Source organism: Drosophila rhopaloa, unplaced genomic scaffold, assembly GCF_018152115.1.
Source record: "Drosophila rhopaloa isolate 14029-0021.01 unplaced genomic scaffold, ASM1815211v1 contig_4, whole genome shotgun sequence".
NCBI lineage: Eukaryota > Metazoa > Arthropoda > Insecta > Diptera > Drosophilidae > Drosophila > Drosophila rhopaloa.
The window spans coordinates 1,260,216-1,285,625 of record NW_025335134.1 but is presented as its reverse complement, the minus strand read 5'-3'; the positions used below and the strand labels follow the sequence as shown (position 1 = coordinate 1,285,625).

General features: G+C 43.0%; 1 protein-coding gene across 1 annotated transcript in view; it reads left to right on the top strand.

Moving 5' to 3' along the window:
• Positions 1–25,410, top strand: part of LOC108038952 (aminopeptidase N) — a 534,976-nt gene that overhangs the window by 70,546 nt on the left and 439,020 nt on the right. Inside the window, exon 4 of the mRNA XM_044461508.1 lies at positions 24,491–24,668. Coding sequence (XP_044317443.1) covers positions 24,491–24,668 — 178 coding nt within the window. The remainder of the gene's footprint in view (positions 1–24,490; positions 24,669–25,410) is intronic.

The window sequence follows — 25,410 nt, the reverse complement described above, 5'->3', positions numbered from 1 at the left end:
CCTCTAATCTTGACAAAGTCGCGTGTCCTCATGTACGCAGATGACGTTAAGTTATGTCTGCAATATAAAGAAATTTCTGACTAACAATCGGACCTAAATGCTTTTCAAACATGGTGTTGTGGAAATCTCTTAGATTTAAATAGCGCTAAGTGTAAAGTAATGACATTTTTTAGGGTGAACCCACAATATGAAACGTATACGCTGGGAGGCTGTACGTTGTCTAGAATCACGCATGTTGATGACCTTGGCGTCCTTCATGACCCAAAACTTAAGTTTTGTGACCATATTACTTCTATGGTGAATGAAGCCAGGGGAGTACTTGGATTTATTAATAGGTGGTCAAAGGAATTCGATAATTCCTATGTTACAAAACTCAGTTAATTTCACTAAACCGTCCAATTCTGGAGTACTGTTCACCAATTTGGAGTCCTCACATATAGACCGGATAGAGTCTGTTCAATAAGGAACTGGAATGCAAGCCTTATTTTACCATCCTACTTCATCTAATTAATCTACCATCCTTATTAAACCGTAGAACGATGCTTGGGACTATTTGTATTCATAAACATATTCACGGGGATGTGGAGAGTCATGAGTTCTGTTCCTAATAGAATTAACAGGAACTTTATTCCTCTAACTTTAAATCATTGTAGATCAAACTATGATATGCATGAACCTTTTAGAGTACTTTTAGACTATACCATACTATTTCTACTAGTGACTCTTTCCCAATCTTAAAAGCATTAATTTGATCTTATTTAGCACAAAATTAGTATTAGTATTTTTTTTCGTACGCATTCTAATTTAGTCTGTCCGATTCCTTTTCTTCTCGCGATCTCTTTTTTTACGCCCTTTTGGGAATAGGGCTCCGCGCGTAACAAGCACTGATTGGGGTCGTAAGGGCCACTTGCTTGTGCTGAACATAGTGCATCAACGTCCGTATAAAAAAATTATTAAACAGACAGACTTAGAATAGAATGTAACGCCTTTGATATACATACAATATTAAAAAGGCAAACTAAGATGTGAAATGATCGGCATTAAAATAATTAAAATACGGAAAAAAGATTATTCAACATAGTTGGGACAGCTTACAAATCCTTATTTAGTGCTCTTGATAATAACTACAGAAAATAAATTGAAAAAATATAAACAATTTAACAGTAGTAAGCATATTAATTAAATCATGTAATAGGTACAGTCAATCAAGGTATAAAAGTATGAATGAAACGAAATTACAAAACGAACAGGAAAGGAAATTAGAATGGCTAATGTTCAATAGAAGCCATTTCAAAAAATACATAGAAGACATTGAGTTAGAGTTCTGGTTAAAATTAGATACAACAAATTTTTATCATGACCGTATCATAAAAAAATTAAAACAAATTCCATATTAAATAAAATATCCACAAAATGTAAATACATAAAATCAGTAAAGAACTTTCAAATAAATGATCTTGAACAAAATATTAACTTAGAAGAATGAAATCTTAATAAAAGGAAATAATATAATAAAAATAGCAAACTATTCATTACAAATAAATTAACTGTTAGACTTAACACAAAATATATTTACAAGCAACAATAACTATGATGGATCCACTAGCATACATACAAAACAAATAATATTTAAAAAAAAAAACCAAATATTATTTTCAAGCTTATTAATATCAGAACCTTTATTGTCAATATTTTAATTCTAATATATTTTGTATTTTATGAATGTAAGAATATCCCACACAGAATTATTCTTCGCTATAAAAAACAATAACAGAAAATCAATCACAAACAACTTAATTAGAACTTGTAAATGTTATTCACCTCATCCAGTCTTGTACCCTGCCGTAAACGCTTCAGGACAAGCTATTTTTTAAGTATTATCAGATCCCCTCTTATGTTAAGCAAACTCACACTTAGCACAAAACATTCAAACTCGGTCCGAGATCCAAGACCCCAGACACCAAATGTAAACATTTAGTCCCCAACCACCTGAACGGTCCCATGGTCCAAATCTTATTGTAAACATTTTCCTCTTCAGAAAACCAAATAGTTAGACATAAACAAATGTAATCCAAATCCTGCTGGAACAAACAGATATGACAAATCACCAATAACCCAAACATTTCACCCTTGTTTCCAACAGCCCTGAACCACTTAAGGGGTTATCCGGGTCTTGGAGCACGAAACAAAGCCTATTTTCGTGAATTTTTTTAAAAGATCTTACGACAATTTCACAAATTTCGTTTATTGTACATTAATGTTTATGGTTTGTCCAACATTGTGTAAAAATTTGAACCAAAAATTTTTAAAATTGAGCCGTTGAGGCAGGCTTGAACTTGACCTCATAAAAAATTGTGTCCTTGCGGTAGGCAAAATATCTCCGTCAATTTTTATCTGAAATCAAAAAACTAAAATTATTCTAATAGTGTATGTGTCTCGCTTGTCCTCTACGAGCCATTTTTTTTTTATTAAAAATTGAATTTTTTGTAGCGCTTTTCATAAAAATTGTCTTTTTTACGTAAATTTTGGCCATATTTTGGCTTTTAAAATGAGTTGTAATTAAAAATTTAAAAAATCCCTCCATTAAGGACAAGAGAATTATGTCTAAAAGAAGTGTGCAAAAGCAGAAGTTGATCGGTGCAATAGTTTTTGAGAAATCGTGACTACCGACTTCAAAAAAGTGGTTTTGAAAAAAACGCGTTTAAAGTGCCGCATCTGCCCGACGCCAGAGCCCGAATGGCCTGTTGTGACGTTCGACGCGCTGGGCTTTAAATTTCTCCCATTCCTTCATTTTTGCTTCGATCGACTTGAAATTTTCAGACAACATTCCTGATACTTTGTACTATTATATAAAAAAGTTTGAAAAAAATGAATTTTTTGAAGTGTCAAGACCCGGATAACCCCTTAAAGTTTCGACTAATGCTAAGTCCAATCTTCCACAAAGAACTTTTTTTGTTCTCGAAAGCTCATAAAGCTTTCAACATAAAATTTAAGCTTTTAAAAGACTTAAGCGGAGGTTTGATGGATCATGTCCTCCTTCAACCAAATCCAATATCCACATATATTTTAATAAAAAAAATTTTAATATTTAAATATTGTTTTTGAATTTTTATTTGATATAAGAATCCTTAGTTATATCAGACATTAAGGTTTTACCATATTTGTTCCCTTCCACTGATGTTGGTAATGGTCCTATGGTGTCAACAAATATTATCTCAAAAGCTGTTTCAAGAGTCGGATTTAATGTCATCGTTTTTTTGTTGTGCCTTTGTGTTGCAAATTTGCATTTTTCTCTGAACGTTACATATTTTTATACATTTTTGTCATATTTTTCCAGATAAATTTCTTTTTTATTTCCTAACATACTTAAAATTTGTGAATGACCCTTTTTTACCAAAATATTTGGCATTTACCTAAAAGAATTAAACCTTTTACAATGCGTTCTGTATTTTTCAATTGTGATATCCTTTTTTTTCATTTCATGAATTTTTGGTTTTTATTTATAATTTTTTAGTAGAACTTATTTTATAGTTAGTCAATTCTGTAAGTACTAGTCTCATATTCTAGCTTTTGAACAATGTGTATCGATCTATCATTCCCTTAGTGATTATTGTATTTAATTTACAGGCAGCTACTTTGGCATTGCCTAGTTAGTATAGCAAGGCTCTTTTTATTAAATTTTAGATGTGCATAATTACATTCCTTGAGTTTATTACTTCTTATTTCATACTTCATATTTCTGGAGCTTTTCTTTCTTTTATTAGACGATGCTGCTGTTGAAACGCTAAGAATATTTCATACTCAGAAAAACATTTACATTACATTTCATTTGTGGCCAAACAATATTACCTGGTGAGTAAAAAACAACGCGTTTGTCTGAATGAAGTTCAAAATAAAAGTTTTATTAGTCTGAGAAACGTCATTTTAACTGTGCAGCATGTGACCTTAGTAGTAGCCGATGGCAATTATATCGTCCATGTATAAGGACGCTTACGATAGTGTTTTTGTTTACATCCGTTACTCTCAGATTAATAGGATTTATTGTTTTCGTTAAAAAGGATGTTGTAATTCATTGTCGCAACATGATCTGCTGCATATATCGGCCAAACCGAAAAAATCAAATTTAAGCTGTTTTATCATTTCTAAACCATGATTTGTTTTTATGCTAAGGCACTACAGCGATATGTGTATATATTGAACCATTTTTGTAGAACTCTCACCCAACTTATGACTCTCTTTGTATTTAGATATACTTGTAAGAATTGAAAATTAATATTAAACAAAGACTTCAAGTGCTTTAAGAAAAATATACAATTAATACACTGGGGCACTTTGTTGCAATGTCTGCATAAACTTAACCTAAACATTCGTCTTATTATATGGCCGATCACATATGGTCAAAGCTATATGTACTCACAAATCATTGGTACACACAACATTCCTTTCCTTAATTCATAAGATATACATAACGCTGCCGCCTTCAGCAGCATCGCAGTTCATCAGCCGATTTAATAAATATCACGCTCTTAATCTAAACTAATTGAATATTACATAGTCAAAATATAACTCTAGCTGCTGTGTACTGTCCTCCCCGTCTCACAATAACCGAAGCACAGTTTATGGACTACTTCAACACACTAGGTGAACACTTCATAGCAGCAGGGGACTATAACGCCAAGCACCCGCACTGGGGATCTCGCCTTGTGACTCCAAAAGGTAGGCAACTTTACAACGCCATTATAAAGGTTGCCAATATTCTGCACTGTGTTTCACCTGCTTCACCCACATACTGGCCAACAAATCCCAGAAAACGGCACGGCTTGATTAACATCGCAGTTACGAAAAACATTCCACGCACTCTGATCAGCTCCAGTTCATTGTCAGACCTATCATCGCACCACTCGTCTGTGCTTCTTAGTCTAAACCAGCGGCCAGAAACCAAAGACAATCCTTCCAAAATAACATTAAACATAGCGAAAATAAGAAACTCAACCTAAAACCAAAGATACACAAATCCACAAATGGTCCAGGAAAAGCGCCGATCACAGGAAAAATTTCAGTTACTTAGATCGCCATTCGCAAAGATACAGTTAAAAAAGCCCCACGGCGGATCTCCGAGGCATTGCGACAAGAAGAGGGCAGATTTCAACCGCGCTATGTAAAGCAACTATCTCCAACCAGCTCAAAGTACCCCCTGTGGAGCTCATTGCACTAAGCACACCAAATAAGCCGACACAAACTAACGATCGATTTCTAGTGCATACATTATTTTCTTGGGAAACAGAACTAGACGTCCGGCTTCTTTCTTGACTGCAAGGCCATTAATAATCCGTCTCTTGATTACCACGTGTACGATGACTGACAAAACAATCCTGGATCTACTTTTGAGCTCAATTAAAATTGTTTCAGAAGTTTGCGAAATTCTCCATGTTCGATATTTAACCCCATTCGCTGAACGAGGCTGTCTCCAAATTTTCACCGGTTGTTGACACCCTTTTTTAACGGCTCGGCTTAACGTCATATCCCTGAAATTGTATATATATTGCAAAAGTAGATTTAACAAAAAAAATTGGTGTATTTGTCTAACAAAGTAATCAGGTTTAGAATCACCTCCCGTTCTTGTTGTTTTTATACCCTTGCAGAGGGTATTATAATTTTGGTCAAAAGTGTGCAACGCGGTGAAGGAGACATCTCCGACCCTATAAAGTATATATATTCTTGATCAGGATCACGTCCTGAGTTGATATAAGCTTGACCGTCTGTCCGTCTGTCTGTTTCTACGCGTCCTAGTCTCTCAGTTTTAAGGATATCAAATTGAAACTTTGCACACACCCTTAGTTCTTTTACACGCAGTATATAAGTCGGAACGGCCGGGATCGGCTGACTATTTCCTATAGCCGCCATATAATTGAACGATCGGAAATGCCATAACTTTGGTGTTTGTAAAGTTAGGAAGTTGGGATTTTATGTATGTTTTTATGGATTCTATATTTGGGTAATCAATCCTATAGCTGCCATATAACTGAACGATTAGAAATGCCATAACTTTGGTGTTTTTAAAGTTAGGAAGTTGGGATTTTTTATGAGTATTAAGAATGCATTATATGAATAATTTTGGAGAATAAAATTTACAAAATATTCTGCAAGGGTATATCAACTTCGGCTCCGCCCGAAGTTAGCTTTCCTTTCTTGTTTGTGATTGCAAAAGTAGCTTATACAAAAAAGAATAATTGTATCTGTCTTCCAAAGTAAACAGGTTTCGAATCACCTGCACGTCTTGTTGTGTTAATAAATAGCTGGCTGAATCTGCAAGCTTGCATGCATCTAAGAAGTTACAAGATTGTGCACCCTTGATTCCCTTATGACTTGATCTGATTTCTTAGAATATTTTTAAAAAATAGTCCAACTTAACCCGGTTTTGTGTTCGTACTCTTATTAAAGCAGAAATGATTTTGCCACTGCTTCCAGATATTACAACTTTGAATAAACTCCACAGTTCTGTGTTTGTTTTTTTCCAAACATTCATAAGTGACTCAGCGGAACTGTCATGTAAAAAGGCGTGGCATCTTCCTACCCTTCCATTGCCATGCACCCTCATTGTTATTAGTTTGAAAAAGATTTTTGAAGCCGACATGTACATTTTAGCGTATTGGTCTGGATCAGTGTACAAATATGAATATATTTTTCGTTATTGCATTTATATTGCTCTCCAATAATAATTCCCTTTCTTTATGTCTCTGAAATTCTTTCAGAGGAGTTGAACATTGATGGGAAGTTGGAACGGCAAAATTTAAACGTTGTTCTTCCGCACCCGATTTCAGGGTTCTTAGTATTGAGTAAATCTTCCCCACTCTTTTTTCTCTATACCTTTCGCGCGTTCCCTGTCTATCTCGCTTCGATGTTCAAAATTCTTTAGACTAAAGATTTTTGAGGTTCGATGAAGATTGGCTTTCTGTTGACTGAAAAATAGCAAACAAATTTCTTTACTGGACAGCAAAGTATTTCTTGACAAAGTGTTTCATGCCAAGTGTTTTCTCTATTCTGGATATCGATAAGAGAAGTGGCTATAAGTGCAATTAGTGCAACTTATACGAAAACATTGTTGCTTTCGAATAGCAGCTCACTAGCCATATGCGCAAAGAAATCGCGATTTGTACGTACACAAGCACCACTTAAAATTGTAATAAGATCTGGGGACTAAAATAGATTAGGTACCAAAAAGTGCTGGACGCGATGTGGTACCGCAAGGATTGTCAAATTTATCCGCTTTGTCTGATCAAAATTGGTTATTAAATAATAACATCATGTAGACTTAACGTCTGCATTACTGGCTGATACTGTACGGGTATACCAAAAAACGTTCAGTTGTCTGGTACCAAAAACCGTTCCATGTTCGGGTGCCACAATTATAACAGAAATTAGTTTCACGGCTCGCCCCTGACCTTTCCTTATTAAAGATCCTAAAGATCTCTAGCACTCAACTCTATAGCTGACTTTAGATGCAGGAACAGAGTTAAAGGGAATCTGGGGAAAGTCTGTTAAACGAATCCACAGCATTCGTAATTTAAACTTTCATCAGTTAAATACTTTTTTAGCTCGCTTTGAATGGTCCGAACTTTCTTCATGTACTAACGGCTGAGCCCGTTAACAAAATTTATAATGAGCTCTATCTAGTATATATGTTAGCATTAAGCATAAATCTTTCTGTTACGGTAACCCTGAATAAGCAATTTCCGATATCCAGGTCACGTGGTTAGATACTGCACTGAAACCTCTGCAAAAATTGTTATATTATCTATGGAAACTTCTTACTTCCCAATTTAATTTTAAGCTTTTTTCGAGGAAGGTCAAAACGAGTTTTCTTTAGAGCTCTTTCGCTAATTCGATCAAAGATACTTCAGGCGTCCCACAACGAAGTCAGCTTGGACCACTTCTCTTTACATTGTGTGTTAACGATCTCCCTGTAGTCTTGACAATGTCGCGTCCTCATGTTGTGAAGGGCTCCGCAGTTCAAAATTACAATCTTTTTTATACATAGTTAAAGATTTAGAATAGTTTTTAAAAAAATAATCAACAAAAAATAGAAAGCTTTAGTGGCTATAAATGTTTAATTACAACGACTTAAACTCTAATTTCGACAATTATTCTCAGAGCCTAGCTTAACGAAAGTGGACGAAGACTGGGCGAATTCGCAGATAAAGAGTGAGAACTTTATTGGGCTCCCGCCTTCGGACTAAACTAACTTACACTATGCTTCAAACAATGTAGAACTTTAATGTAGATCAAAAATTCCAAAAAAGGTCAGTTCAACTGACTTCAGCCAACACTGTCCCCGTTGAATGGCTGTCGGGCTTAAACTTTTTGAAAGCGACGCCAATTTATGGTGCGTAGCTGGCGACTATTCTCCCTAATCTGGGGGTCAATATCCCATAATTTGTGTCCTCAGTCGAGGCTAACACTTAAAGCAGCGTATGCATGATCAAACTATCTGGCTGCAGACCTTCTGAGCGTTTACGATCCAAATACGCTGTCGAAGGAGACTCAACAGTGCTTGTGAACCAACATGAAAATTGGAATAGTGCAGATTCCAGACATAGCTCTGCATAAATTGGGAGAGTTTCGTTAACAATAATGGAAATTTGATATCGTATAGTAGCCTCCCAAGGTGAGAGGTGAGACGAAAATCCAACCAACCGCAGTCTTCCTCGATTCTTCTAGTAGGACTTCTTCATCTAGGTCCAAATTGCGCATTTTGGGGCTAGTTTTCATTTTCCTCCATCAAAAACGCTGGTTCAGTAAGCCATATCGACTGTATGTTTTCGTCGACGTCACACCCTCTTGATACAATATCTGCTGAGTTCTGATTCGTTGGAACATTGCGCCAAGTAGCTTCACCTGACCACTCTTGAATCTCCGCAACTATATTCGATACGAATGTGGACAATGACGATGGATGAGACCAGATCCAATAAAGCGAAACTTCAGAATCCGAACTTCAGAATCGATAGGTACCTTCGGAGTGTCTTAGTCTTGAGCGGCGATACTTTAGACTTTGAAGTCGACAACTATATTTTATAACCTTCTGCAGATTTGCTACGAATGTATACGCAAGCTACATAAGCTCTTAAGGATGCATCGGCAAAGGCATGTAATTGGACCTGTGACATAGGATCGGTATGCACAAACCGGGGAATAGATATTTCTCATCCCAATCCAACTTATTTAGTCAAAGTTCCTGCAACAGGATCTTTATCCTTATTACAATAGAACTAAGAGGAGGGGGTCAAACAGCTTCGATGTCGATAGTATGTTTCGTTTTGTCTCTCGGAGACCCATGACAGCAGTGAAGATTTGGAACTTGAAGGCATCTTAGTTAGGCAATTACGATATTCCTAACGCCTTAGTTGACTCGGAGTCCGAGATGGGTGTAAATTTAACTGTGCTATCAGATGCGGCCACGTCAGGTGAGTTTGAAAGCAACCTTGTCAATTCAAAACCTGATGTTTTACAAGAAGGATAGAAGACGACACGTAACTTGGTTAAGGTATTTTGGGGTCTCAGAACGTATTGATGTGGGATAACATAATGTGGAGCAGAAGAAATTTTATCTGTAGGAGACATATGACCTAAGGAAGAGTACCTTTTTTTTTATTTATACTTTATTCTTATTTATTGGATCTTCTCTATTACTTAAGAGACTAACAATAAGTTTTCAAATCTTAATCTATGTTACGTTAATTTATGTTATTGAAGAGGGATGGGAAATCATTCCGCTGTAGACGGGAATGATAGCTTAGCCGGTTGAGTTGTCTGGCTAGAAGGTTTGGGTGATTTGATAATCTGGCTTCATATTTAATTTTTCTGGAAACAATTTCTTCTTTTACGGGATTTATATCCAGGTCTCTCTGGATGTTTGCATTGCGGATGTACCAGGGGGCTACAGTTATTGCTCGTAGGGTCTTTGATTGTACTCTTTGAATAATTTCTATATTGCTGCTGCTTGCGTTTCCCCAGAGCTCGGAGCCGTAGGTTCAGATCGGCTTTAAGCACGAGTTATACAGTAGTACTTTATATTCGAGTGGAAGGGGGGAGCGGTAGCTCATGAGCCAGTGAAGGCTGCTGGGCTTTAGTTTTAAATGGGTCTTCTTTGCTTCTATATGCTTTCTCCAGGTAAGCCTCCTGTCTAAGTGTATGCCGAGATAGGTGACTTCGTCTGCTTGTGGAACCGGCTTGTTGTTTAGCGCCAGTGGTGGGCATTTCGACAAGTTTAGTGTAAACGTAATGTGCTTACACTTTTGCTCGTTGACTTTGATACGCCAGTCTGCGAGCCATTTTTCTACAGCTACCAGGTGTTCTTTTAAATGGGCTGTAGCTGTTTTTGGGCATTTCGAGTGGCTGACAATAGCAGTGTCGTCAGCAAAGGTTGAGATGAGGGTCTGGCGGCTTGTTGGAATGTCTGCCGTGTAAAGGATGTACAAGATTGGACCAATCACACTTCCTTGGGGTACTCCAGCTTCGATGTTAAGGATGGTTGAAGTAAAGGTTTTACATCTCACGGTGAATACTCTGTTTCTGAGGTATGACTCAAGCAACTTGTGGGTGTTTTCCGGTAGGAGGGTTTTGATTTTGTATACCAGACCGTCGATACAGACGCGATCAAATGCTTGTGATGCGTCCAGAAATAAGGCACTGCAATATTGCTTGTGCTCGAAAGCCGTGCGAATTTCAGATGTTAAGCGGTTTATCTGTTCGATAGTTCCATGCTTTTCCCTAAATCCGAATTGGTGCAGAGGAATCGTTCTGTTGTTTTGAAGATGTGTTACTAGATGAACAAGAAGCAGTTTTTCAAATAGCTTTGATAGACATGGGAGCAGACTGATAGGCCGGTACGAGGAAGGCTGGGATTTGTCTTTTCCTGGTTTCGGCATCATTGTAATGACAGACTTTTTCCATTGGTCAGGAAAGTAGCCCCATTTCAATATTGAGTTAAATATAAATGCGATGCATCTGACTGCGCATGCAGGTAGTTCAATTATAATTTTTGGAGTGAGTGAATTGGTTGGATGGCGGGTGAGGCTTGAAGACGTTTTCCAAGTGATGGGCAAAGGGTTTAGCTCTTTCTTCGTCACAGCGCGCCCAGGCACCTGTTTGTGATCGAATAGGCTAATCGGGATCTATTGGTGGTTGCATGTTTGGGTGAGCTCTCCGTAGTGGGAATTTATTACCCGTCGGGGATAGTTTCGCAATGTAGGCCCGTTGGGCCTGGTTCTTTTCGGTAGAGAGGGCCTTCGACAATTTTCGAGATGCTTCATTAAGTCTTTTCTTAGTAGCTGGGGACCGATGAGTCTGCCAGTCTCTGCGAAGTCTACGTTTTTCAAGTAGGAGAGACTCGATCTGGATACTTGAGCGTCCAGTTCTTAGCGGGTTTGTGGATGAGGGTTCTGGCGTAGAATGTTTGGCGGCAGAGGACATTACGTCCGTGAGGTGCTTAAGCGACTTATCCTTGTCAGATTCAGAGGAAATTTCAGGATCAAGTTCGATGTGTGCACTTACATGTTTTTTGTACTTCAGCCAGTTTGTTTTGTTTGGTGTTAGATGTTGGGGGCGTTCCAGAAGCTGCGGCTGTTCAGATAGACAGAGGAGAACTGGCGAATGGTCCGATGTAAGCTCTTCTAAGGTTTTTACTTTTATCAGCCTGTGCGAGACTCTTCTAATAACAGCGAAATCGATAATGTCAGGTTGTTTATTTGGATCTGTGGGCCAGTATGTAGGCCTAGCTGGTGAGACAAAGTCAAGCGTATTACCAGGAGTGATGATAGCGTTGTATAATTGGCGGCCTTTGGGGTTGATAAGACGAGATCCCCAGTGGGGATGCTTTGCGTTATAATCACCGGCAGCTATAAAGCAGCGTCCTAGTGAGTTGTAGAAATTCATAAACTCATTTTCTGCAATACTGAAGCGTGGGGGCAATATATGGCGGATAGGGTAAGTGGGCCGCCAATTAGGTTTATACGTAGGGATGTGGCCTGCAGGTAGTTAGTAGCGAATGTCTCCAAGGGATGATGTTTTATGCGTTGTTTTATGAGTATACCGGTACCTCCGTGTGCTTTACCGTCCGGGTGGTTGGTCGCGTGGAATATATATCCGATGATATGGAAGTAGTTTTTATTAGTTAGATGGGTTTCAGAAAACAGCATGATATCGATATTGTGGCTGTTTAGGAACTGTAGGAGTTCGTTTTTGTGCCGGGAAACGCCGTTTGCGTTCCAGAAGCATATTCTTAAGGAGTCCATTTATATAGACTTTTGTTTGATCAGCAGTTCCATTAGAAGGCTCTGGTTTCGCAGTAGTTCTTGAAGGGAACTTTGAATCGCCATCATGACGTTTGCAAGAGTAGCTAGTGTAGATTCTAGACCGCTAAGTGTTTGTGGGGGAAGAGTTTGGTTTTGTTGCGTAGAAGGTTGAGTTGTTGTTTGGCCATTTTGGCTTAAGAGCGGAAAATCATTTAGGTTTGGTATGGGTGGCTGTGGACGCAATGCTGCAGGCTGGGCGTTAGATGTTTGTGAGATTCCAGGGTAGCGGAGTGCGTTGGCAAAGGAGACACCAGGAGTGGTTATTGATGGGGTGAAGATGTTTGGTTGAGCAGAGTGTTGAGCGGCGAATGGATTACTGCGTCTCTGATTTAGGCGGCTCTTGAGTTCTTTGTAGACGGGACAGCCCCGGTAGTTGGCAGTATAATTTCCCCCACAGTTACTGCATTTCCTCAGAGTAGGGTCTTCTTTGTTTCCCAGGCATGCTTCAATGCAATGCAAATCTCCACAGGCGACACAAACTGGTCGCAGGGTGCAGTAGGTTCTTGTATGCCCGAACTCCTGGCAGTTTGTACACTGTACGGGGCCGTTCCGCTTATGCGTTTCCTCTACGGTGATTCTTCGGTGAAGGAGATATTGCAGATTGTAAATAGGATCTGGGGCCAGCTCAATCTTAAACAGTGCTTGAGGAATTTTATACCTGTTTACTATGTTCACGATGTGTCGAAGCCTTTTTCCGTGAGGCCTTCAGCTATTTCTGCTACCGCAACAGTCGATTCTATACCTTTAAGTACAACTTGTAGGCCTTTCTTACTTTTTAGTTGGTAAGTGTAGTAATTTATAAGCTCATTGTCGAGATATCTTGTTACAGAACGGAAGTTGTCTTCGTTGTTAACCTGGAGTTTTGCTTCTAATATGTTTCCTCTTTTTAGGGTGGTGATATAGAAGTGATTAGGCCCGATTACTTGTTTAAGCTTATTGATCAGATCGACATTGTTGTGTTTCCTAATATATATTCCCTGTGCCTTTACAGCTTTCATGACTTGAGGCGCCTGACCCTTAGCTTCTTCGGTCTCGCCAAGTATGGCAAATCTGTTTTCGGATGTTCGTGTGTTGCCTAAATTTTTCGGTACTTTTGGCAAATTTGAGTTTACGTTTTTTTGTGGCTAAGCTTTCTTTTTATTTGTACATACCGATCGATCCCCGTCTATACGAGAGTATTTTTCGTAAGAGGGTCAGTAGAGCTAAGTTTTGCTTGTGGTGTTGAGATAGGCCACTGAGTAGCCGCAGTCGTTAAAGTTGTTGTTGTCGTTGACGTTGCTGTAGTAAGAGGGGGTACAGTGCTGGTGGGCGCACAAGCCGATGTAGTCGGTGCATCGATGAGAGAGAGAGGTGACGGGCATTGTGAACTCCACGACTGAGTAACGGCAGCGCTGCTTGAGCATAAAATCGCTGGTGACAGTGAGCGGGCTCTTTCGGTAGCGGTCAGTGACGTTGATTTTGTTGTTGCCTCCGATAGGTCTATTGAAATGTGAGCATTGTTCCGTGCAGAAGACAGCCGCCGTTCGTCTAGTTGTATTTGTTGCCGATCGCGACTTGGCTTTGTGTCTTTACCAGTTGCACTTGTTATTATTTTATTTGCGTTCGACATTTTTAATTGTTTTTGATTAACTAGATCTGTTTTAAATTTAGTTTTAATCACAAGGAGGTGTTGACCTTGGGATATGCCATTGCTGCCAGCGTCTTTTCGCTATTTTTCTTATTTTTGGTGGTCACTTTGTAGATTTTTGGAAGTCTTTCGGCAGGACGAGCAAAAAGACACGTCTACGCGGTTCGGTGGTTCGTGTTGTGCTTCAAAACTAAGATACTGAAATGAAGAGTACCTCTTCCATGAATTCTAAGTACATTTTCTTCATCTAAGGGTGTCGAAACAAATTCTTTCAAGCGACAAAAACTGCCGATCGTCTTCACTGCGTTGCAAACTTTTGACTGAAATTATAATACCCTCTGCAAGGGTATAACAATGTAAAAATTCAATGTAAATCAAAAATTTGTCGCATTTCAAGTTGGAATCGGCTGGAAGAAATAAGAAGGAGGTATTCGTTTTTGGTAGGGCTATCGATAAAGTTTGGTGGGTGGCAACCCCTTCTGCTGATGCCCTTGGCTATATAGCTATTTAAACTAGCCCGGTTCGCTCTGGATATGGCTAGAATGGCCACTTTTGGGAGAGCAAAAGGGAACAACAAAAATAACATTGCGTAGGTCAGGGATAGACGCAATTTTTGTATTTTTTTAGTTTATTATAATTCGAGAAAAGTAAGAGTGTCAATAAGCGTTAGTGAAGTTCGGAAATAAAGTGAAGGGTTATTTCTTTTAGGTTCACCGGGGACCCTATTACCTAGAGCCCCGGCAGCTTCTTCTATTTTTTTCATTTTTCCCTATTTCCCTCTCGGAGGAAACCTCGTGGTTACCTCGTGGTAACCCGCCAGCCACAGGCAGCACACAGCCACATACAGCACACAGCCACATACAGCACACAGCCACAGGCAGCTCTCAGCCACCGGCAGCAGCAACAGCCACCGGCAGCAGCAACAGCCACGGGCAACAGCAACTACCACCGGCAGCAGTAGCCAGCCACGTGCAGTGGTAACCGCCGCAGGCAGCCACAACCTCCACGAGCCACCGAGAAAATTACACATTACCTCGGTGAGTCCGTTCCGGGCACGTAGAACCCGTGCAGCGTAGCGTCGGGACCCCGACGCGGCTCCTTCACCACGTGGCATTTCCACCACCGCGGTCCGCCAACTCCACTCCGACGCGCACATTGAAAAGGATCCCGACTTATCATTTGGCGACCAGCAGCCGGAATCGCTGTGTGGCTTACTGGCCGCACCTGAAATTAGATTTTAAGTTAAATTTTGTACACCCGTAATTTGTTTACCTTCATCCGTTTCTGCACGTCTTCATGATTCCGCGAGCTATAGTCCGCCCTTGCGCAACTTAGGGTCTAAAATGCGAAAGCGGGCTTAGCAGAATTGAATACAATTTATTTATTCGTATTTACCTGTTTCTTTTTGTTCTCTTGGAGCTCCAGCAGGGTAGTTAGGAGAAAAAAAAATGGTTTAAAGAAGGCCTTGCAGCTGACGCAGTCCAGGCCCGTGTAGTGGTTTTGCCTGATCTGCAAATAATGGTGTAAGAAGGAGAAGATATGTAAAAGTTTTTTGGAAATCTTATGTATATATTTATAAAAAATGTACCTAGCAATTGAGATTCACAGGATGTTGGCCCAAGGCACTCACCTATGGGGAGATGAACCGGCCGTAGTCCGGCCTGACAGTAGCTTCGGCCTTAGAAAATGGGATGTGACCACCTGAAATCCACTGGGGCACCATAGGACAGGTGGGAGCTCGGTGGCAAGTCCATCTAATGCCACTTTTTCGTTTTTCGTCCGATGTTACATTTTTTTTTTTTTGTTTACCTTTTGTTGTCGTTAGAGAATGTCCAGCTGAAAATAGTGTGTGAGACGTCGATTTGTATCGATTCCTGAGCACCCTGCCCTGAGCATCAAGCTAGCCGGTGCTGTCCCCAAGAAATAGAAATTCAGTTCCGTAACAAATTCCAAAAAAGGTCAGTTCAACTAACTTCAGCCACCAATAGTGTTATAATAATATATAATATTGCACTTATTAGCTGGGATGTAGTGCGTTCTTCTGAACCCAAAACATAAGTTTTCTGTTCATATTACTTCAATTGTAAATGAAAACAGGGGAGTAAATAAATTCAAAGTCCAAGGGAATTCGATAATTCCAATGTAACAAAGACTTTAATTTACTCCAATTCTGGAGTATTCTTCACAAGTTTGAAATCCCCAATATGGTAAACATATAGACCGTATGTAGAACTGTGCAAAAGAACTTTTAACTATTTTTCACTCTGGGCTCTAACTGGGATGCAAAACCTATATCACCATTTTATTCTAGAGACTTCTTCTAATTTATATACCATTCTTAATTACTCGTAGCATAACGCTTCAAACTACTTTTATTCGTAAACTTATTTGGCGGAATCTGAAGGGTCCGTGTTACTGGGACGCCTAAACTTCTCAGTGCCTAATAAATTTACTAAGAACTACATTCCTTTTATTTTCAATTATTGTATATCGAACTATGACTTGTCACGTAGTTCTCTGGCCGGGGTAAAACCTGAATCGGGGCCAAGGAATCTATACAAGAAATTTATATAGAAGGGTGCAACCTATAGTAGGCATTTGTATGGGAGGTGGTAAGACGCCTAGAGACGGGTGCTATTCGATGGTGGCTACCGATCTTAAAGGTTTCTGCACAGTTTCCAGTCGTCTAGTATGCTTCCTTGCGTGGGAGCCGTAAGTGGATCCGATCGTACCGCGAGGTTGACGACCCGAGATGTACATTATAACGCCGCCTGGCGTCCTGTGGTGGCGTTAGGGCCGACTATACTGCTTCGTGCGAAACCCGGGAGGATCCTGTCTGCGGCGCCCTCTGGTGGCAGAACAAGATAATGAGAGGGCGATTGCACTTCTTGGTGGGGACCTTGGATGAGTCCCGCTGAGAACGCTCTCTGGGGGCAGAACGAGGTACTGAGAAGGCGATCGCACTGCTTGGTGGTGAACTTGGACGACTCCGACTGAAGTTGGCTACGGGGATCCCGCCGGCCGTAAACGGCGGGGCTTATCTACTCCGGGTGAACTCGGAATCTACTAGGTTTCTAGGAGGAGGAGGAGGGGGTAGAAATAACACGAGGATTTTAAGTTTAGGTTTGTATTGACTATTGATAAGAAGAGGGGCTCTGGCTGCTGCCCTCACAATAGGTATCTTTGCTTACGTGTATTTTGATGCGCTGGTCGGTGTTGCGCAGATCGACAAGAGCCGAAAACACTAAAAAGAAAAGGTGCTGCGTCGGGCGCGGGTTCGGATAGGCCAGGCTGAATTGAGTCCCCGGCGGATCATCCACTCTCGGCGAAAAGTCAAAACGAAAGAGAGCGAGTTTAGGAATCAATGCTATCGATCGCGGGCCTCACGAGTGCGTTAACGCGTTAGGGGGGATTTGTCTAGGGTGCGTGTCTTGGCTCAAACTTAATACTAGTGTAATAAGTTTCCTTAGTTCCTATTATTTCAATTCATAACACGGGGAGTTCATGTTAAAGCTAATAACAAAACAAGTTTACAATGTAATGTAATAAACTAAATATCCGTATGGTGACTCCGATGATCCTCGTCACGACTCGTGTGATTTGTGCTCCCTCCATTTAGGGCGTTACATCCCCTCCCTACTTTGGGGAAGAAAGGAAATGTTTCCGTTGCCGTTCGGCTTCAGGGTGACCTGTTCCGCCTGACCTGTTCACCGTGTCCTTCCTCGTCGTCGCTGGCGTCTTCGGCGTAGGGTGTCGCGTGATCCCGATCGTCGTCGTTGCGCCCGCAAGTGTTGTACTCCCGGCTGCTCTTCGGTTACCCGGCTGGACTCGGTGGCATTGATAAGGCTCCTTGTAGATGCGACGTCCGGCCGCGTCCGTATAGTGGGGAGTGACGCCCCCGGCTCGAGCGGGTGTCGACGTCGGCTCGTCCTCTGAGTCGCTATCTGCGGGGTGGTTTCCTAGCGCTGGACCCTGGAGAGGGTGATGTCGCTCTTCCAGAGCCTCCTGGCTGGCGCCTACCCGTCGGGTGTAGGAACTGGGTTCAGACTCCCCATCGCTGTCGCCGGACGACAGTACTATCGTCTCCATGTCCGCCCGTTCGATCTGTGGAAGAAGTAACTAAACTAGCGTAGTTCTATTGATTCTTAGCAATAGGGATAAATGGGCAGCAGCGAAAGAATTTCATAACTTCATTCCTAAGGTCTAATGGGACACAAAGGGAGGTTGGGGTACTTAAGATCACCATCCGTTGCTAGTGTCGGTCGGTTGACCTCTTTGAAACTGTCCGGGTTGGTCGCCGGTGTCCTCCTTGGCGGTTTCGCTGTCTTTATCATCGGTATTACCTGTGGAAGAAGAATGGATCGCTATAAAGTCTCCAATATTTGCAAGTCGCCGCACGAGGACCAGTGATCGCATTTCGGGCTTCCAGGTTCGACGACGCAGGTTATAATGCCTCTCCTGTTCTCGGCTGGCTTTTTGTAGGTTGTTCTGCACGATCTGAAAGACCTCCTTCAAGCGCTCCGCTCTCTCCGATGGGCTCTGGAGCGATGTTGCTGTTCCGGGGGTCACGCTGTCGTACCAGGATCCGGGTTGCCGTGGTTCTCGAGCTTGTAGGAGAAAGGCTGGTACTTACACTTGTGTTGATCGCGAGTGACAGTTCTGGTAGCAAACTGTCCCAGGTGTTCTGTCCATTCTCCACGTACTGGACGATCATCTGTGTGCGATTCGCGCGGTCGGTCGGATTCTTTCGTGGGCAGTATGGGGCGGTGAATTGGGGTTTCACTCCCGTTTCCTTTAGGAAGTCCTTAAACGCCTTGCTGGTGAACTGTGAACCGTTATCGCACACCAGTTTACTCGCGGCTCCGAAGTGGCTGATGATCCGTTCGCGGTAGGCTCGTATCAGAGGCAACCACAGCGCCTTTCGTAGGGGTATCAGCTCGAACCTTTTTGTGAAGGTGTCGAAAAAGACGAGGAGTGTGGTATTCCCCTTTTTGGAGCGGAGCAGCGGCTGTGGGTGCATCATGGCATTCGTGTAGGATTCGAGCTCGATGTTCGGCTGGTACGCACAGCTTCCACGGTACGTAGTCCTGGTCATCTGGACGGTGGCCGAGGTGGCGATATAGTTCTCCGTTTTGTATGATGAAGTCGGGGAATTCTGTGGGTCGTCCCGAACGTCCTTCATCTTTCGTTGCAGCCACTTGCACTGGTGCTCGCCTTGCGTAAGTCTCGGCTACTACGTTATACTTCCAGCGGAGGTAATATACGTCGTATTGATATTGCTGGAGTTCTAAGGCCCATCTGGCAATCCTTCCAGTTGGGTTTTCTATTTGGTCAAGCCATTTCAGGGCCAGGTGGTGGTGATTACGTCGAACCTATTGCCTTCGAGGTAGCATCGCAATTTCCGTATTCCCCAGACAATGGCCAAGCAGCGAGTGCTGGCGGCTGACGTGGGCAATGACTCGTTCCTGGCCATCGATCTCCCCCGAGTCCGTAGTTGCTGGCGTCAGTCTGGAGTGTCATCTTGGCGGCGAAATCTGGGCATGCCAGCACGTGTGCGTCTGTCAGTGAACTTTTCAGGAGATCGAAAGCACTCTGTTGCTCCGGCTCCCACTTCCACCGTTGGTTTTTCCTCAGTAGGTTCGTCATGGGCTGGAACACTGAGGCGAAGTTGGGCACGAATCGCCGGTACCATGAGGCCGTCCCGAGGCATCTCCTCAGCTCCCGTAAGCTCGTGGGATCGGTGTAGATGCCCTGGTCACTGATCACACGTCCGAGGTAGGCCAGTTTCCTCTTGATGGGCAGGTTGGCTCTGCTCAATCGTTCAAAGCCTTTGCGCAGATTGTCCATGTGTTCTCCTAGGCTGGCTCCGATGAAAATATTGTCATCGAGGTAGGTGAACGCGTATGAGTCGAGATGGCCCGATCACGCTATCACGCTAGAGCACGCTGAAATGTTGCCGTGGCCGAATGCAAACCGAAAGGCATGACTCGCCACTGAAATAGGCTTCGTCCGGGTACCGTAAATGCGGTACATGCCCGGCTGTCCTAGGCCATGGGTATCTGCCAGTATCTATTGCGCAGATCCATGGTCGAAATGTATTTTGCGTTTCTCAGTTGCTGTAAGATGTGGTTAATACGCGGCAACGGATATGCGTTCGCGATGGATTTTGCGTTTAGTTGTCGGTAGCCCACGCACATGCGCCACTGGCCGGTTTTCTTCCGAACCAGAACCAAAGGGGCACTGTGCGGGCTACGCGATGGTTCGATACATCCCTGCTCCAGCAACACGTCCACTTGTTCGTCTATGATCCGCTGCATAGCAGCGTTCTTTGGGAAATAACGTTGTTTAATCGGCCGGTCGTCCCTTATGGTGATTCGCTATGTTTGCTACTCCCGCCATTCCTTCAAATCGTGTTATCTGTTCGCTAAGGAACGCTTGGACCTGCGGATTAGTCTCGCAGCCGCGTTCCTTGTACTCCTGATTGTTTATTTGATACCCCTGGGTCTCGGTGTCCTTGTCTGGTATCCCTCGTGTATTCTCAGCGTGTTTCTCCTGGTTCTGATCTTCCTGATGTTCCCTGCCGTTGTTCTTAGCTATTCTGGCATGGTCGTTCTCTGTTGATATTCTGGTGTTTCCTCCTGTGTTGTTGTTCTCGTCATTTTCCTTGCGTGTTGCTGCGTTATGCGTTTCATGTGTTCTATGCAGCTCTTCAGGCGCATTGGCATCCCTGTCATTCTGTGGTCCTATGTCATGATTGGCGATGCCTAGCCGAGGTTCCGTTGATGGCGTATTCGATGTATTCGGCGTAGCTTGGTGGCTGAGTGGTCTTAGTGGTCGGGGTCGAGGTTGTGGTTCCGATTGATTGCCTTGGTTGTCGTGCTCCGGTTCATTATGTCTGATCGTCTCACATTCTCCGGGTCTTCGTCGAGGCAGCGTGAGGCTTGCCGTACCACATCGGAGGGTAGTGCCGATGGAAGCGAGAAAATCCATCCATGTCTTCCGGGCAAGCGTCAAGTCCGCAAGGAGTAACCTTGTTACTTCGACTCGAGACGTGTCAGCGAGATTAATCTGGGTGCAAATCTCCCTAAACTGGTGTGGCTAACCGACTACGTCGGCGATTTCCTGGCTAATGAAACTCCTAGATACCCCGGTGTCGATGGTGGCTAAACGCACGTGTCCGCTAAGGTCGACCTCAGCGGCGATCCTTCCTCTCTCTATCCTAAGCGGTGCGGTTACTGGTGGTTCTCTGGTGGATTGGGTCCCGACGGACTCCGCCGGTCGAGGGGACACATCGCGTTTCCCGGCTGTGAGAGTCGACAACATTCGACTGTCCGGACGTCTCGTCGTCCGCAGTCCCAACAGAAGTACTGTTGTGGATTCCGGCAATCGCGGCTGAAATGTCCCCGTGCTCCGCAATTTCGACAAGCATCCCGCACGTCGATTCGACGGTCGGATGCGGTCACACGGTTAACCCTAACTGGCGGGGCAGCACCTGGCGATGTACGTGGTGGGTTTCCTTGGGGAATTCTCTCAGTGAACGCAGGTTGAGTCCGACCCTGTGAGGGTGGGCGGTAAGCTGTCGCATTTTTAGATGCGTGGTTATAGTTGTTTCTCCCGAGGCTTCGCTTCTGGACGGCCTCGAGCACAGTGGCTAACTGAGCCAGTTCTTCAATGGTCCTTAACTCGCTACGTCGGATATACATCTGGTATTCTGGCGCGACATTTTCGTATAACCTATTCAGCTCTTGGGTTTCGTTGTAGCCCGCATGGCGCATTAGAACTCGAAGATCTAGCATAAAGTCTTTAAACGTTTCTTTTTCCAGTTGCTTACGACTCCGAATCTGGTCGTCCAAACGCTGGAGGTATCGGGGTGGAAGGAAAAACTCGAGGAATTCGCGCCGAAATGTGATCCAGTCAACCCCTTGGAGGCGGCTTGTTTGGAACCACTTCCGCTCTGCTTGTCAACAGCTCTGCCATCGCTCGAGGAATGAGTCCTAGGTCGATCCCGTAGGATAAGGCCCGGCTTTCGACCTGCTCGACGCAATCTAAGGGGTCTCAATACCCATCGTATTGAAGGGCCCATTTACGAATTCGTTCTGGGACGCAAACAACCTCGCGGTGGTTCCGGTCGTGACTCGGCTCCATAAAACTCTCTCGGAGAGGGGCCAGTAATAGCGAAGCTAGGGGTGGCTCGAGACGGGCCTACGGAGATGACGCCGGGGCTTGAACCGGCGCTTATGTTCGGGGCCGCTAAGGCCAGGTTTGTCTTCCCCCAAAGGTACGGGGCTCGGGGCACGTGAGATAAATTTCCTTCCTAGGTCGACGAGTCGATCCCACACTTTTTGGGTTTGTTCAGAGTCCCTAACTAAAGTGACAAAGTTTCGCCGCAAGTCGTCGACGACTCCTTCGGCGGAGAACACGAATTCGTCAGCAAAGGCTAGTAATTCGGCCTTCAAGCGGGAATAAATCCACCGCGAGGGGACCCCAGGAATTTTAAGCAAGCGTGGAACGGACTCACCGGAAATTTTCTGGTCGGGGTTCATGTTTGCAGCGTGTCTCTGATGTGTTGTTGTCTTGGAGTAAGGTCTTAGTTGGTTGGAGTCTTCACTGGACTTCTTGGGCCATATGTTTGTATTTTCACATACACTCGATCGCGTGGACTGTACGGGATCGCGAGTAAGCTCGTGGGCTTGATACCGGGCGCGTTCACTAGTTCGTCGAGGTTATTTTCCACGGTCGGGGCACTTTTGTTCTAGTTTTCGATTGTTTTCGCGGAATCTTTAGGTTATGTCACTCGTCCTGATGCTACGCACTCCCCATACAGGTGGTCTTTCTCCCTATCAGGTCCCTGTTCGGGCGCCACTTGTCACGTATGTAGGAATTTGTTAGGAGGTGGACACCTAGAGACGGGTGCTATTCGATGGTGGCTACCGATCGTAAAGGTTTCCGCACAGTTTCCAGTCGTCTAGTATGGTTCCTTGCGTGGGAGTGGATCCGATGGTACCCGAGATGTAAATTATAACGCCGCCTGGCGTCCTGTGGTGGCGGTAGGGCCGACTACACTGCTTCGCGCGAAACCCGGGAGGATCCTGTCTGCGGCGCCCTCTTGTGGCAGAACGAGATACTGAGAGGGCGATCGCACTGCTTGGTGGGTAATTTAGATGAGTCCCGCTGAGAACGCCCTCTGGGGGCAGAACGAGGTACTGAGAAGGCGATCGCACTGCTTGGTGGTGAACTTGGACGACTCCGACTGGAGTTGGCCACGGGGATTCCGCCAGGCGTGAACGGCGGGGCTTATCTACTCCGGGTGAACTCGGAATCTACTAGGTTTCTACACTCCGGATATTCTCGGAGTCTACGAGGTTTCTTCACTACGGATATTCTCGGAGACTACGAGGATTCTACACTCCGGATATTCTCGGAGTCTACGAGGATTCTACACTCCGGATATTTTCGGATTTCACGAGGATTCCACACTCCGGTAATTCTCGGAGACTACGAGGATTCTACGGTGGGAGCTCTCGGCCAGGATGCGCCGCGCAGATTCAAAACCAAACACGCGTCGTTGATCTGGGTCGACAAAGGGGTAGGAGGAGGAAGAGGGGGTGTAGGGGTAGAAATAACACGGGGTTTTTAACTTCAGGTTTGTATTGACAATTGATAAGAAGAGGGGCCCTGGCTGCTGCCCTCTCAATAGGTATCCTGGCTTACGTGTATTTTGGTGCGCTGGTCGGTGTTGCGCGGATCGACAAAAGCCGAAAACACTAAAAAGAAAAGGTGCTGCGTCGGGCGCGGGTTCGAACTTAAGTCCCCGGTATTGGTGTGCCGTAGGGATGCTCGTCCCCTCTCGGCGAAAAGTCAAAACGAAAGAGAGCGAGTTTATGCTATCGATCGCGGGCCTCACGAGTGCGTTAGGGGGGCTTTGTTTAGGGTGCGTGTCTTGGATCAAACTTAACTAGTAGTTTAATTAGTTTCCTTAGTTCATATTATTTCAATTCATAACACGGGGACTTCATGTGCGATCTTAAAGCTAATAACAAGACTATGACTAAGATTACAATGTAATGTAATAAACTAAATATCCGTATGGTAACTCCGATGATCCTCGTCACGACCCGTGAGATTTGTGCGCCCTCGATTTAGGGCGTTACAGACAATATTAGACTCTATCATATTATTACTACTACCGACTCTTTGCCAATCTTAACAGTATCAATTGTATCTTACTTTTCTCGAAATTAGTATTAGTAATTTGTTTAGTTTGAATTTTGGGTCAGTCGAAAACGTGATTACGCTTTTCCTCCACTCGGGTAAAAGGGCTCCGTGCGTGACAAGCACTGCTTGTTGACATTAGGGCCACTTGTTTGTCCAGATTATAGTAAGAGTTAAATATAGTATAAATTGTTTCTAAAAATTACGCCTACTTATTGGCAACTGCTATTGTTTTAAATAGAGTGATTTTTTCTTTTCAATCTATTCTAATCCTACGCTTTAAATTTTTCATTTTCAGCCCCGTTTTAAACAGCTACTTGATGGATTTTTTTTACAAAACTCCACCCATGTCTACTCATACATTTGGTTTTGTAATTTCAAAGCTTCAAATCTGGGATCAAGAGAAAATGGTAAAGTTTCCAAACACTCCTACAATAAATATTTGGAACAATAAATTACCACCAGTTATTGTACTGGTAAGTTTTATTAAAAAAAAATTCATGAATAGCAGTTTTTATAAAATTACTCAAGTCCACATCAAAAACATGTTTCATAATATCTTACACCAAAATTCTCCTAAGCCGCTGTTCCGTAGACCCCTTTAATTTGTTTCCTACTTGATTATATCTGATATCTGAAGAGGATACAATATCCGATTTTTTTGGATGATATCAACATCAAATCGACTAAAATGTCATGAAAAAAGGCTACCAGACAAAATTTCCATTATTGATGTTCCTTAACTGCAAACCATTGATGGTGCTTGGTAACAGTTTGAACATTTAGTGCTCTATTTGGTACCTGTTCTGAAAATAACTCAGCACTCCCTTAGAACATAGTTTGATTAGTTTTTAATGCGTAACAATCAAGAATCAATATCACCTCTGATAAGATTATATTCAAGTATTAATAGCAATAGTGGTCTACTATGTTAAGAAGGCAACCTAGCACTTAAATCCTAGTCGAAATCGCGGCAAAAATAATACTTTTTTTTGTAACAACTCAGTACGGTCTATATGTACCTGTAAGGAAATTTCATCAAATTTATTATTAAAAAGCCCAAACGCACTCTTATTCCTGTTGACAGTAGACCTAATGTAGGAGACAACTTTTAATTTTGAGTCAGGAATAGAATAGGAATAAATATATGAAGAGAAAAGCTAATAAACAAAGCCGTGCCCCTATAAAGTGTCATCATGTTCCATTTGAGGCCATTCC